Source organism: Suncus etruscus, chromosome 1, assembly GCF_024139225.1.
Source record: "Suncus etruscus isolate mSunEtr1 chromosome 1, mSunEtr1.pri.cur, whole genome shotgun sequence".
NCBI lineage: Eukaryota > Metazoa > Chordata > Mammalia > Eulipotyphla > Soricidae > Suncus > Suncus etruscus.
Genome location: NC_064848.1, coordinates 175618092 through 175631116, shown reverse-complemented (window position 1 = coordinate 175631116; position 13025 = coordinate 175618092). Strand labels below are relative to the sequence as shown.

Sequence of the window (13025 nt, the reverse complement as noted above, 5' to 3'; positions counted from 1 at the left end):
CTATTTAAATAGGATGCACATTTGTGTCATGGTACTCTTGTAATACAAAGTTGGGAGAAGAGGGATGATGGGAATGATTTTATGGGGGTTAATGTTTTTGTTTTTGGGTCACACCCGTCAGCGCTCAGGGGTTACTCCTGGCTCTATGCTCAGAAATCGCTCCTGGTGGGGCCGTAAAAATAACATGGCAGTAAGGCATTTGCCTTGCATGTAGAAGGTCAGTGGTTTGAATCCCAGCATTCCATATGGTCCCCCGAGCCTACCAGGAGCGATTTCTGAGCGTAGAGCCAGGAGTAACCCCTGAGTGCTGCTGGGTGTGACCCAAAAAAACAAAAAACAAAAACAAAAAAGAAATCACGGGCCGGAGAGATAGCACAGCGGTGTTTGCCTTGCAAGCAGCCGATCCAGGACCAAAGGTGGTTGGTTCGAATCCCGGTGTCCCATATGGTCCCTCGTGCCTGCCAGGAGCTATTTCTGAGCAGACAGCCAGGAGTAACCCCTGAGCACCGCCGGGTGTGGCCCAAAAACAAAAAAAACAAAAACAAAAAAAAAATTAATCACTCCTGGTAGGCTTGTGGGGGACCACATGGGAAGCCGGGATTCGAACCACCATCCTTCTGCATGCAAGGCAAATGCCCTACCTCCATGCTATCTCTCCAGCCCATTGTTTTGTTTGTTTGATTGGTTGGTTGGCGGTGCTCAGGGGTCACTCCTGACTCTGTGCTCAGAAATTGCTCTTGGCAGGCTCAGGGGACCGTATGAGATCTGGGGATTGAATACAGGTCTGTCCCAGGTCAGTGGTGTCCAATGCAAAAGCACCCTACCACTGTGCTATATCGCTTCAGCCCAGGGGTTAATGTTTTCTTAAACATTTCTTAAAATGTGTGTACTGATATTTTAATCACAAGATACTTATATATCTACTTAAGGAACAGAAAATGACATGCATGACAATAACCTGGTAAGAAGGGTTTTAATACAAACTATTGTTAGAAACCCAAGGGTCCAGAGCAATAGTACAAAAGGTAAAGGCCCTTGCCTTACACACAGCCAACAGAGATTCAATTCCTAGCATATATATCAGTGGTCCCCTGAGTACTGCCAGGAGTGATTCCTGAATAGAGCCAGGAGTAACTCCCTGAGTACTGCTGGATGTGACCCTTCCTGCCAAAAAAACAAACAAACAAAAAAAAAACCTCTAAAAATCCAAACAAGGTCTAGAGATATACCACAAAGGTTCAGGTGCTTCTTTGCACAAGACTAAACCTGGATAGGTCCCTAAGCAGAGTACAAAGTAAGTAATAAGCCCTGAACATAGCTAATGGTGACTGAACATCCCATCCCAAAATTCTAGTTAATGGTGCTGGAGAGATAGCAAAGTGGTAGGGCATTTGTCTCAAACGCAGCCGGTACAGAACAGGTGGTGGCTCAAATTCTGGCATCCCAAATTGTCCCCTGTGCCTGCCAGGAGCAATTTCTGCTTTTGGGTCACACCCGGCAGCACTCAGGGGTTACTCCTGGCTCTGAGCTCAGAAATCGCTCCTGGCAGGCACAGGGAACCATATGGGATGCCAGGATTTGAACCATCATCTGTCCTGGATCAGCTGAGTGCAAGGCAAACGCCCTACTGCTGTGCTATCTCTCCACCCCCTCCAGGAGCGAAGAGCCAGGAGTAACCCCTGAATAAGTCAGGTGTGGGCCCCTCCCCCCAAAAAACAACCAAAATCCTAGTTAATACTAAAGATTAGTAAAAAAAAAAATCCCCCCTGGGCCGGGCGGTGGCACTAAAGGTAAGGTGCCTGCCTTGCCTGCGCTAGCCTTGGACGGACCGCGGTTCGATCCCCCGGTGTCCCATATGGTCCCCCAAGCCAGGAGCAACTTCTGAGCACATAGCCAGGAGTAACCCCTGAGCATTACCGGGTGTGGCCCAAAAACCAAAAAAAAAAAAATCCCCAAAACTGGGGCCAGAGAGATGGTATGAAGGTAGGGCATTTGCATTGCATGCAGGACGATGGTTCGAATCCCAGCATCCCATATGGTCCCCTGCACCTGTCAGGAATAACCCGAGCGCTGCCGGGTATGACCCAAAAACCCAAACCCCCAAAAAATCCCCAGAACTATTTTCACACCAACATAAATTAGGTATCCATAAAATACATTCATCTTTTCTTTTTTTGTGGGGGGGTCACACCTGGCAGCGCTCAGGGGTTATTCCTGTCAGGCTCGGGGGACTATATGAGATGCCGGGATTCAAACCACTGTCCTGCATGCAAGGCAAACACCTTACCTCCATGCTATCTCTCTGGCCCCATATTCACCTTTTCTAATATAAAACTAATTTCATGCCATGATTATTGCTATACAATTACTCCTATATTCAATCTTTTTTTGGGTGTGGGGTGGAGCATACCCAGTGATGCTCAGGGGTTACTCCTGGCTATGCGCTCAGAAATCGTTCCTGGCTTGGAAACCATATGGGACGGCAAGGATCAAACCCAGGTCTTTCCTGGGTCAGCCACGTGCAAGGCAAATGCCCTACCGCTATGCTATCACTCTGGCCCCTATATTCAGTCTTTAAATTATTGGGCTTACTATTCCATACCTGGAAAACATTCACATTTTATCCAAAGTTACACACCTGACTGAACTATTTTGATTTCAGTACCCAAGGTCTTTTTTTTTTTTTTTTTTTTTGGTTTTTGGGTCATACCCGGCAATGCTCAGGGGTTACTCCTGGCTCTATGCTCAGAAATCGCTCCTGGAAGGCTTGGGGGGAACCATATGGGATGCTGGGATTCAAACCACCAAACTTCTGCATGCAAGGCAAACAAATGCCCTAACTCCATGTCATCTCTCTGGCCCATCAGTACCCAAGTTCTAATCAAAACCAAATGGATCCAGAAACTATAAAATATAAAAAAAAATATAAAAAAAAATCCCCATCAGATGTGGGAAGGTAGAGGTTAAGTTACAGAAATTAAATTTAAGTTGGGTCAGAAGTAGGGTTAGGGTGTTTGCCTTGCACACATGAAGCTGGGCTCTATCCTAGGCATCCCTTAGAGTTCCCGGAAGTCCATCAGGAGTGAATCCTGAACACAGAGTTCAGGGTAACCGGTAAGCATCACCAAGTATGGCCCAAAAACAAAAAAGAAAATAAACTTAACTACAGAAAGAACATAGGTCTATAATAGCTGAAGATTCCTGTTTGAGTTTGTATCACAGCTCCCTCTTGTGGCCAAGGAATTTTTCCTAGCACATAATGGAGTAGAACCATTTAAAAAAATCAAAACGGCAAAAAATATAAATAAAAAAATAAAAACGGGGGGGGGGAGTGGTGGCACAAGTGGTAAGGCGTCTGCCTTGTGCGCACTAGCCTAGGACTGACCATGGTTCAATTTCTGGCATCCCCTATGATCCCCCAAGCCAGGAGCGATTTCTGAACGCATAGCCAGGAGTAACCTCTGAGCGTCACCAAGTATGGCCCAAGAAAAAAAAAAAATAAAAAGAAATCAAAAGGGATTAGAATGATAAAACAGTACAATAGGGTTCCATCCCAGCATCCCTTATGGTCTTCCAAGCACAGCCAGGAGTAACCCCTGAGCACTGCTACCAGATGTGGCCCTAAAATCAAAACAAAAAACACTGAACTGCTACCAGATGTGGCCCTAAAACAAATCAAAACAAAAAACACTACATCCAACAAAATGTATTTGGTTGAGTATAACTAGCTTTTCTTTTTCTTTTCTTTTCTTTTTTTTTTTTTTTTGATTTTTGGGCCAGACCCAGTGACGCTCAGTGGTTACTCCTGGCTATGTGCTCAGAAATGGCTCCTGACTTGGGGAACCATATGAAAGGCCAGGTGATCGAACCGAGGTCCGTCCTAGGTTAGCACATGCAAGGCAAACACCCTACCATTTGCGCCACTGCTCTGGCCCCAAAGTAGGAGCTCTTAATATCTTTTCATTTTGATAGTCCTAATAACTGACATTGTGCAGAATAACTGGATAAAGGAATGCAATGAAGGGCAACCCAAATCACCCTTAGCCCAAGAGTACAGGAAAGATAGAAAAGGAACGAAATAAATGGGGGAGAGTTGGGACAGAAGCAATGGAGAACAGGAGTCAAGGAGATCCAAACACGTTGGTGATATAAAGGAGTAGTAAATATGCAAAATCCAGCGTCAATACTAGAAAACGAGATCCAAACTTCAATAACAAAACTTAAAATGCCCGTTCATTGGCACCAAAGACAACAGTGGAAAGGACATTTGCCATGCAGTGGCTGATCAGGGTTCAAGCTGCAGCTTCCTATATGGTCCCCTGAGCACTGTCACAATTCTGAGTGCAATCAAAAGTAACCCACCAAAAATGAAAAAAAAAAAAAATGTCAGAGGTGTGGTGGAAGGGAACCTGAAAACTGGTGGTTTGGTGTTGGAACACGGTAGGTTTAAAACCTAACTATGAATAACTTTTTTAAATTCATAAATTATATGGAAGTTATGCCAAGTTTTAGCCTGGTGGTTGTGAGAATTCTGTTTTTGGTTTTTGGGCCACACCCGGTGATGCTCAGGGGTTACTCCTAGCTCTGTGCTCAGAAATCGCTCCTGGCAGGCACAGGAGACCATGTGGTATGCCTGGATTCGAACCACTATCCCTCCTCCTTTGGCTGTATGCAAGGCAAACACCCTACCGCTGGGCTATCTCTCTGGCCCTCCCTTTGACTTTTTAGGAAATGAACACATGGGACCAAAGCCAAAGCACAGCAAGTAGGGGGTTTGCCTTGCACTCACTGACTTCAACTTCCAGCATATGGTCTCCCCCAGCCTGCTAGGAGTGATTTCTGAGCGCAGAGCCAGGATTAACCCAAGTGCTCTTAGGTGTGACCCCAAAACAAATGAACATTAACTGGGAAAATGACTCTTGAAGAAAATATATCCTTGAGCACCTGAAGAAAAAAAAACTAAATTCTAAAACAATTCTTCCATCTTTTATCTGCATACCTCCTTTAATAGATTTTTCAAATACCAATTCTTTCCAACAGTGATTACTTAATTTGATTACTTTTTTACCTAAATTAACTTTTATGTGGCCTATTCAATTTTCTACATTATTGTGCTGTAAAACCAGGTTTTTTGTTTGTGTCACACTCATCTGTACTCACTCCTGGTTCTGCCTTCAGGGATCACTTGTAGCAATGCTCAGAGGACGTGCCAGGGATCAAATCTAGTTTGGGTTGGCTACATCTAAGTTAGCTATCTGTATTTTTCTTTGTATTGGAGGGAGATGGAAGGATGAGGACATTCAGCAATGCTCGAGTTACTCCTGGCTCTACGCTCAAAAGAATCACTCCTGAATACTTGGTGTCATAAATGCTGGAGATAGAGCCCATGTCAGCTATGTGCTAAGCACACCGTATCTACACTTTTTCTCCAACCCAGATTTTTGTTTTGGATTTACCCTGGTGTTGCTCAAGACAATTTATGTGGTACCAAAGATTGAATTTAGGGCTCCAGCAAGCACTCAAGCCCTTTGGGCTATATCACTGACCAATGAATTTTGTAACACAAATCCTTCATATCAACTGAACTATTTAGGATGTCAAATGTTATTTATGAAGTTTAGCAAGAAGCACCTCCAAATTCTCCAAATCAGTTAGTATTTTATAATTTCCTAGCCTGTATTTATTTTGCTCATTAATTCGACACAACAGGTTTCTTAAATTTACTTCATGCCAACCCCAACTTTTCCTTGATCAATTTGAACATACTGAAAGAACTATCCCTAAATTAGCCCATTATATATACTAAAGATGGCTGAAACTGATTATACAGGGCACTTTACCCTTGTCTGACTCCAACCAGCACCAATGGCTGTACTCAGTACAAGAGTACAAATAGCATATAAAGGTAGGCTGTGCCTTTTGACTGTTTTGGCCGAAAATGGTGGAACTTACATGTTAATTTTGGGTCCACCAGGGCAGAGCAATAGACAGCATATAAGGAACTTGGCTTTGTAAGTGGCTAACCTGGGTTTGATCCCCAGCATATACTTCCTGAACCCACCAGAAAGAAATGACTTCTGAGTGGTGGAGAGCCAGGAACAACCCCTAAGCACAGCCAGCCAGACATGGGCCAAACCCAAGAAACAAAGAGACCATCAAGACAGGTTTGGGGGCCCGGAGAGATAGCACAGCGGTGTTTGCCTTGCAAGCAGCCAATCCAGGACCAAAGGTGGTTGGTTTGAATCCCGGTATCCCATATGGTCCCCCCGTGCCTGCCAGGAGCTGTTTCTGAGCAGACAGCCAGGAGTAACCCCTGAGCACCGCTGGGTGTGGCCCAAAAACCAAAAAAAAAAAAAAAAAAAAAAAGACATGTTTGGAGCCAGAGCAACAGCACAGCAGGTAGGGCATTTGCCCTGCTTAAAACTGCCCAGAGTAACATCTCCAGCAGCCTTCATAAACCTCCATGCACTGCCAGGAGTGATTCCTGATCAGAGCCAGAAATAACTGCTCTGAGCACAGCCAGGTGTGAACCAAAACCAAAAAAAAGACGTGTATTCATTCACATAGGTTCAAAATTACAAGACAGCTCTACACCTGTTTCACTCTAGTTCTATAATCCCTTAATGAACTTGAGGGATATATATATTTGGGACTCTATAAAGGTAGGACATATTTTAATATTCATAAATATTTCTGCATGTAGTGTGGTTGCATAGCTAACTGCAAAAACTAAATCTGGTCAGCTTTTATATTCAATTAAATAACGGGGTTTTTTTGTACGAGATTGTGGACTGCACGGTATTTCGACTCAGTGATGAAGGTAAATTAAACCAAACAATAGCTATTTTACAACAAAAATTCAGTTTGTTTCCTTTTAATACTATTTATGGTAAATACATACAACTTAGTTCATTACAACTTCATATACAAAGCAAAAGTACATAAGAAATTTATCTTCACAGAAACTTGGAACATCAGCCCACATAAGCAAGATAATGCTTCAGACAGAAAATTCAAGAATTACCATAATGAAGTCAAGCACAATGGGTAGATAAATGAACTCAAAGCATAAAACAAAACAAAAAAACATTGATAAATTTTTTCACATTCCAACAGTATTTTAAAAGTATTGAACTTTTTTACTAAGACTCAGATCCCAAACTAGGAATCAAAATGGATTTCTTACCTTTTATTTCCAGAAATGATGTGGGCTGAACAGCAAGATGGGTTACTCAATCTGATGTTATGAAAAATAATTGCTTCTTAGAGACTAAAACTTTTGCTTGGTTAGAAAATAACTATTTATTGGTTCCCTACAATACTCTCTAATAAGAGGACATAAATAGGAAAAGGAGCATGTCAGTCTTAATTCCAGAGTGTGGCTTTCTTACTAATATGAAGGTTTATGGTTCATTTCCTAAGATGGAAAGTAAGTGTGCGTTGTATTATCCTTCACATATTTAAGCTGTCTGCTCTCTCAATTACAAAATCTGTGCCCCTTGTTACTTAGTTGATATGCAAATTTATTTCAAAACCTGACTTCCCATTTCAGTCTGGGGTCAACTACTAAAACTTCTTTTTTTTTTTTTTTTTTTTTATGGTTTTTGGGTCACACCCGGCAGTGCTCAGAAATTGCCCCTGGCAGGCACAGGGGACCATATGGGACGCTGGGATTCGAACTGATGACCTCTTGCATGAAAGGCAAACGCCTTACCTCCATGCTATCTCTCCAGCCCCAACTACTAAAACTTCTACTAAGCGCAAATCTGAGACTCAACCTTTGAGCTTGAGTGAAGACAATTTTCAAAACTGCACATAAATGAACCTAGTCTAAGTCTAGCTCACACGAACCTTTCAAGAAGTAGGCCATTTAAAAATACTGCTTCTGAAAAATATTCTGCACGTCTTAAAACAAGAGTGCTTCTAAAAACTTTCATTTCTTATGGAAAAAACTAATGGAATCTACAACAAGTGTTTTACTTAGATTTTAACATCTTGAACACAATATGTATGTACTGGCTGGACTTCTGTAGCTCTCTCTAGGAGCCCATTTCCTCCACTACCAGATTTATAGGTTTAGAATGATCACCTGAATAAATTCAGCTTCTAGGTTTAATTAGCACCCAAGGGAAATATTAAGATTTTAGGGCGCAGCAAGTGATGTGATGGTTGAGATCAAGTAATCAAAAGAAAAATATATCTCAAGTAAAAATCCCTGCCCCTAATGCATTCAAAATTTAGCACCAAGGATCTTAGGTAGCTACTAACTACAATATAATCACTATATTTTGTTATTCTGGATACAATATAAGCCTTATGCTCAAGAAGGGTAAGCTATAAGGCAAAATCCTAATGACTGCCTTTATTAGCAATGATTCATTAAACAATGTAGTGCATACACACAATCCAATAAAACATGTAATGCACTCAAAAGTTCTAACCTGTAAATTTCACATTTAAATACTTTCATAGACTCATCTCCAACATTAATTTACTAATCATCACACCCTATCAAGACAAAAGCATGAGTGTCTATAGGAACTTCTATGAATTTTTAACTGTTGCCAGTTGGGAAGCTTATCTTTTAGAAACTTTAAGTGCCTGCCTATTCTCACCTTTTTGTATCTTCCCCTGAAGACTTTTCTATTAACAAGGACAACTAATTCCACTTACTAAATAAGTTCTCAAAAATCTTTAGATATTCAAGATGAGATGTAAGAATCGTACCCATTTAAAATATAACTGATACGCTAATCACCCAATTAAAACCTTACATGAAGAGGAAAAAGGACAACCATGCATAGTTTTTTAAAAAAACGTTTATTTTTTTTTCAAAGAAAAATGGCAAAAGCCAATTGGAAACCTACTTATTCTTCAACTCCATTTTTTTTAATTTAGAGAAATGACTTACTGATTTACTATTTTAAACAAACCCCCCTTTCCCCTTTAAATGTTTACCATCTACTCGTGCTGAATCCTTCCAAGGAGATTGCTCCAGCGTATTATCTCCAGGTCCTCGCTTTGCTCCTTTTACCAAAAATTGCAAAACTCAATTCCATCGTGCATCTTAAGGGCTCCAATCGTCAAAAATAGGAAAAAAAAAGATCTTTGGAATGGCCAATTGAGTTGAGTCAAAAACAAAAAAACAAAAAGATCCACACGAATGCGGTTTGGTTGGGGCAGGAATCCACTCCTACGTTCCTGGTAATTTGATCCCGCTCCATGAATCCTTGTAATTGATCCTCCCTATCCTATCCACATTATGATTTGAATCCAATGATCCAGCTCCAAGGATTGGGATCCAGTGAGCCCTCTCCAATCCAAACCTTTATAACCAGCAAAACCAAAAAAGAGGAGGCAAAACGTTAGATACTGTCATCAAAAAAGGTTTCTGGGGAATGATGAGTTATGTCTGTCATCAGTTTAACAGATGTACATCAATAACTATCAAATTCCCCAAAACAAGTTTCTGAATGGCGCTCAGATAAATTTTAGAAACTTAATTATCATAGAGACTAATCGGAAGAAGCATCTTATATTTACAGTTCAACTGATAATGCCAACACTTGTTACTGTACAGCGTTATTACAGGTTTTGTGGTTGCAAATTTATGTAATTGGAAGTTTACTGGTACTGCTACCCAGCTAAGACTAAACTAGATCTAAAGCTCCCATCTGCAATTTAATTTGTAAATTAAAGTGTTTTAAACATGAGTCAATTATGAATATTAGTTTAAAGGGGAAGGCGAGACTTAACAGTATTCCCAACTAAATTATCTACACTTTACGTTGGAATTCTCTATTTTGCTTTCATTTTGTCTTAAAAAAATGAAATAGCAACGCTATATCAGTCACACAGAGGACATGCAGATTTAGCAGTATTGATATTATACTCTATATCTTGTTGGAATTAAAGACATCCTGCACCCACATGTACACCAACAGCAGGTCAAACATTAACAGTTGTAACTAAATTCTACTACCAATTAAGCCAGTTCTTCCCACATTAGTCCCTATTAAAACAAAAAGGGCGTGGTAGGGAGCAAAACAAATGGTTACAAAAAGGGCAATCAATGAATGCAATTTTGCTACAATCGCCATGGGTTTAAAGAGTAAAGCAATTGTAACTAATGATAACTGCATAGAAAGGTTTGCAAGTGTTTTAAGGTAGATGCATATCATCATTTTTAAACCCTTAACTTTTAGTATAAGGTCAATACTGCCAATTTCATCTGTGACAATAGCACTTGGAGTCATACCATTGCCTCCATTATTGATCTGATCCTCCTCAATCCTCCTTTTGACAATCCTAAAATGATTGAAATGTGCTCCACAATCCTTAATCCAAAGCATTCTTAATCCATCTCTTCAGATATGTCTACAGAAAGACACATGAAAAGCAAGATAAACATAAGAACTTCCCCAGGTAAAATAATCACAAACACCCCCAACATCCCAGTTCACACAAACCAGAGCAGAAAGACATTTACACAATATCACAGTCTGAAGAGCATGGAGTTAACTAAATTTGAACAGTCCTGTCTATGACATCACTTAAAATACAATTTGTCAGACAGAAGGGGAATGTAGATGTTAGGTGCCAGGGGGGTATTACACAAGAATGCAATTCAACACTTTAACCCATTCTGAACAAAACAGTTTGAATTAAAAAATGAAAAGATTGTACTGAGTAAAGGAAAACTGTATACAACATGGGTTCTACAAAAAGTGTCACCAATCATCTTATGTACGAGAGCGTGATCTGCTATGACGGGGAGAATAGCGTGGTGATCCTCTGCTTCTCCTTGGGGAGTAACTGCGACTCCTGCTGTTGCTTCTGCTACGGCTTCTGCTACGACTACGGCTTCGAGAGCGAGATCTTCCATAACTTGGACTTCGGGGCCCATCAACTTTAACCCGGATGTAGGCAGTTTCTCCCTATTGGATAGACAGAACTTTCGATTGAAAGATCTATGCTTTCACCTGACGACAGGCATGCTGAATGAACACAAAGCAATTAAATCCAGAATCTGGCAATTTACTCGGTTTATCCGGACATCCCTTGCCTGAACCTTACCTTCCAATTCCAATGTTAAGACCACTGTATCCAATTCTGGCCAAAGAAAAGAATAAGCGTATAACCTACCTCATGGGATCTAAACTTAGTGTTATCCAATTTTCGAACTGCATAGGTCATATCTTCTTTCCGTACAAACTCCACGACACCAGTGCCATCTCGGTAAACATCAGCATAACATACATCACCTGCTTCACGCATGTGATCCTTTAAATCCTGCCAGCTTCCACTTGGAGGCAGTCCTGAAAAAGCCATTTTCCCCCCAAAACCAAGTTATCCTAAATTTCACATTCAACTCAACTTTACATTAAAACGACCGATATTTCAAAAGCCAATATAAGTCTGGGCGTAAGCTCCCAGAACAAGACACCACCGTTAAGATTCTGGAATAAGGGGGGGAGGAGACTTATTGAAAAAGAAAAAAAAGAATTCTGGAACCCAGAGTCTAAACCAAAAAAAGTAAGACAAGGACCTTCATAATCTACTCCACCGCAACCTAGTTGGGGTGTGTGTGTGTGACAATCTTCATCCTCACAGCGATCCTAAACTCAACTCATTGGTACACACAAGAAGACCTAACACACAAGGATTGGGGGCGATCACACTCGGGGGGGGGGGGCTAGAAAAGAAATTTTTAATCTAGAAAAGGGGCTGGCTTGCTTTCGCTTCGGTCTTTTTTTTCTCATCGATCCACACACAGACACAGACACACACGGGCAGCCAGCAGTCAACTACTCACCGGAGACAACCACTCGGTTTTCCGATCGCCGGGACGGGGGGCCGTAGCGGCCTCGGGGGGCTCCACCCCCGCCACCCCCGCCGCCGCCTCGGCCGGTACCGCGGCCGCTTCGAGGGAACTCCACGCGCAGGCGGTATCCGTCGTAATCGTAGCCGTCGCGCCCGTACACCGCGTCCTCCGCGTCTCTGCGATCACAGAAAGCCGAGGGGGGCGTCAGGGGGGGCGGGGGCGGGACGGGCGCCAGGCAGGCAGGCAGGCTGGGACCGGGGCTGGACGGGGGCTGCGCTCAGCCCGGGGGCGCTCGGAGCGGGAGGGGGGCCCGCGCATGCGCGATCGAGCCCGCGCGGGCGGGCTGGCGGACGAGCGCGCCGCGTTGCCCCGGAGGCCCGGCCCCTCCCCCTCCCCGCCCCGCCCCAACCACGACGGTGCCTCAGTTTCCCGAACTCGGCTCCGAGCCTGCGAGCGAGCGAGCGAGCGAGTCGAGTCGGCTCTGCGGGGCGGGGCGGGGCGGGGGCACCACACAACACGTCCGCGAGGGGCCTCGCCGCACAGCGACTCCGCGCCTTAATTGAGCTCCTGCAGGGGAGAGAGCGGCTCGCCCCCGCCCGCCCGGCGCCCGCGCCCGCATCCAGCGACATCCAGCCTCGTGGCGGCGGCCGAGGGCGTCCGGCCGCGCGGGCCCCGACTACGGGCTCTCTAGCTCCTTGTCCCCAGGCCGCCAGCCCGAGGTCGCCTCACCGCGGGTCCTCGAACTCAACGAAGGCGAAGGGCGGTCCCCCGCGGCGGTTCTTGAGGTCGATGTCGCGGATGGCGCCGTACTTGTAGAACACGTCCTCGATGTCCTTGGTGCGGATGTCCGGCGGCAAGTTGCCCACGTAGATGCGGCAATCGTTATTCCCGGCCGGGCCACGAATCACACCACCTCCCGACATGGCGGCGGCGGCGGCGGGGAGGGGAAAGAAAAAAGCGCGCGGATTCGAGGGAAAAAAAAAAAAACAAATACCAACGCAGGCCTTTCTTCTCCCGCCTTAAAAAGCCGAGCGGAAAAAAAAAAAAACAAAGCTCCGAGCGAAGCGACCGGCACCCCCACGCACCGCACGCGTCTCCCGCGGCCCCTCCAAAATGGCGCCTTTATCAGCTCGGCGCACGGATACGGCGGAGGGGGCGGGGGGAGCGAGTGAAGCGGGAGGAAAAGCGGCGGCGGCGGCGC

At 44.0% G+C, this 13025-nt stretch overlaps 1 protein-coding gene across 2 annotated transcripts; it reads right to left on the bottom strand.

Annotated features, from left to right (window-relative positions):
* Positions 1-8801: 8801 nt before the first annotated feature.
* Positions 8802-12802, bottom strand: SRSF1 (serine and arginine rich splicing factor 1). 2 transcript variants are annotated; one of them, XR_007494887.1, is made up of 5 exons: positions 12554-12802; positions 11816-12000; positions 11146-11318; positions 10259-10937; positions 8802-9326 (listed from the first exon to the last, which is right to left on the bottom strand). XR_007494887.1 is itself a non-coding variant. In XM_049772584.1 (4 exons), the coding sequence occupies exons 1-4, from the start codon at positions 12745-12747 to the stop codon at positions 10743-10745; spliced, it is 747 nt and encodes a 248-aa protein (XP_049628541.1). In that variant the 5' UTR covers positions 12748-12802; the 3' UTR covers positions 8802-10742. The 2 variants fall into 2 exon arrangements, 1 of the variants encoding a protein (XP_049628541.1); XM_049772584.1 differs by having other exon boundaries at positions 8802-10937.
* Positions 12803-13025: the final 223 nt, after the last annotated feature.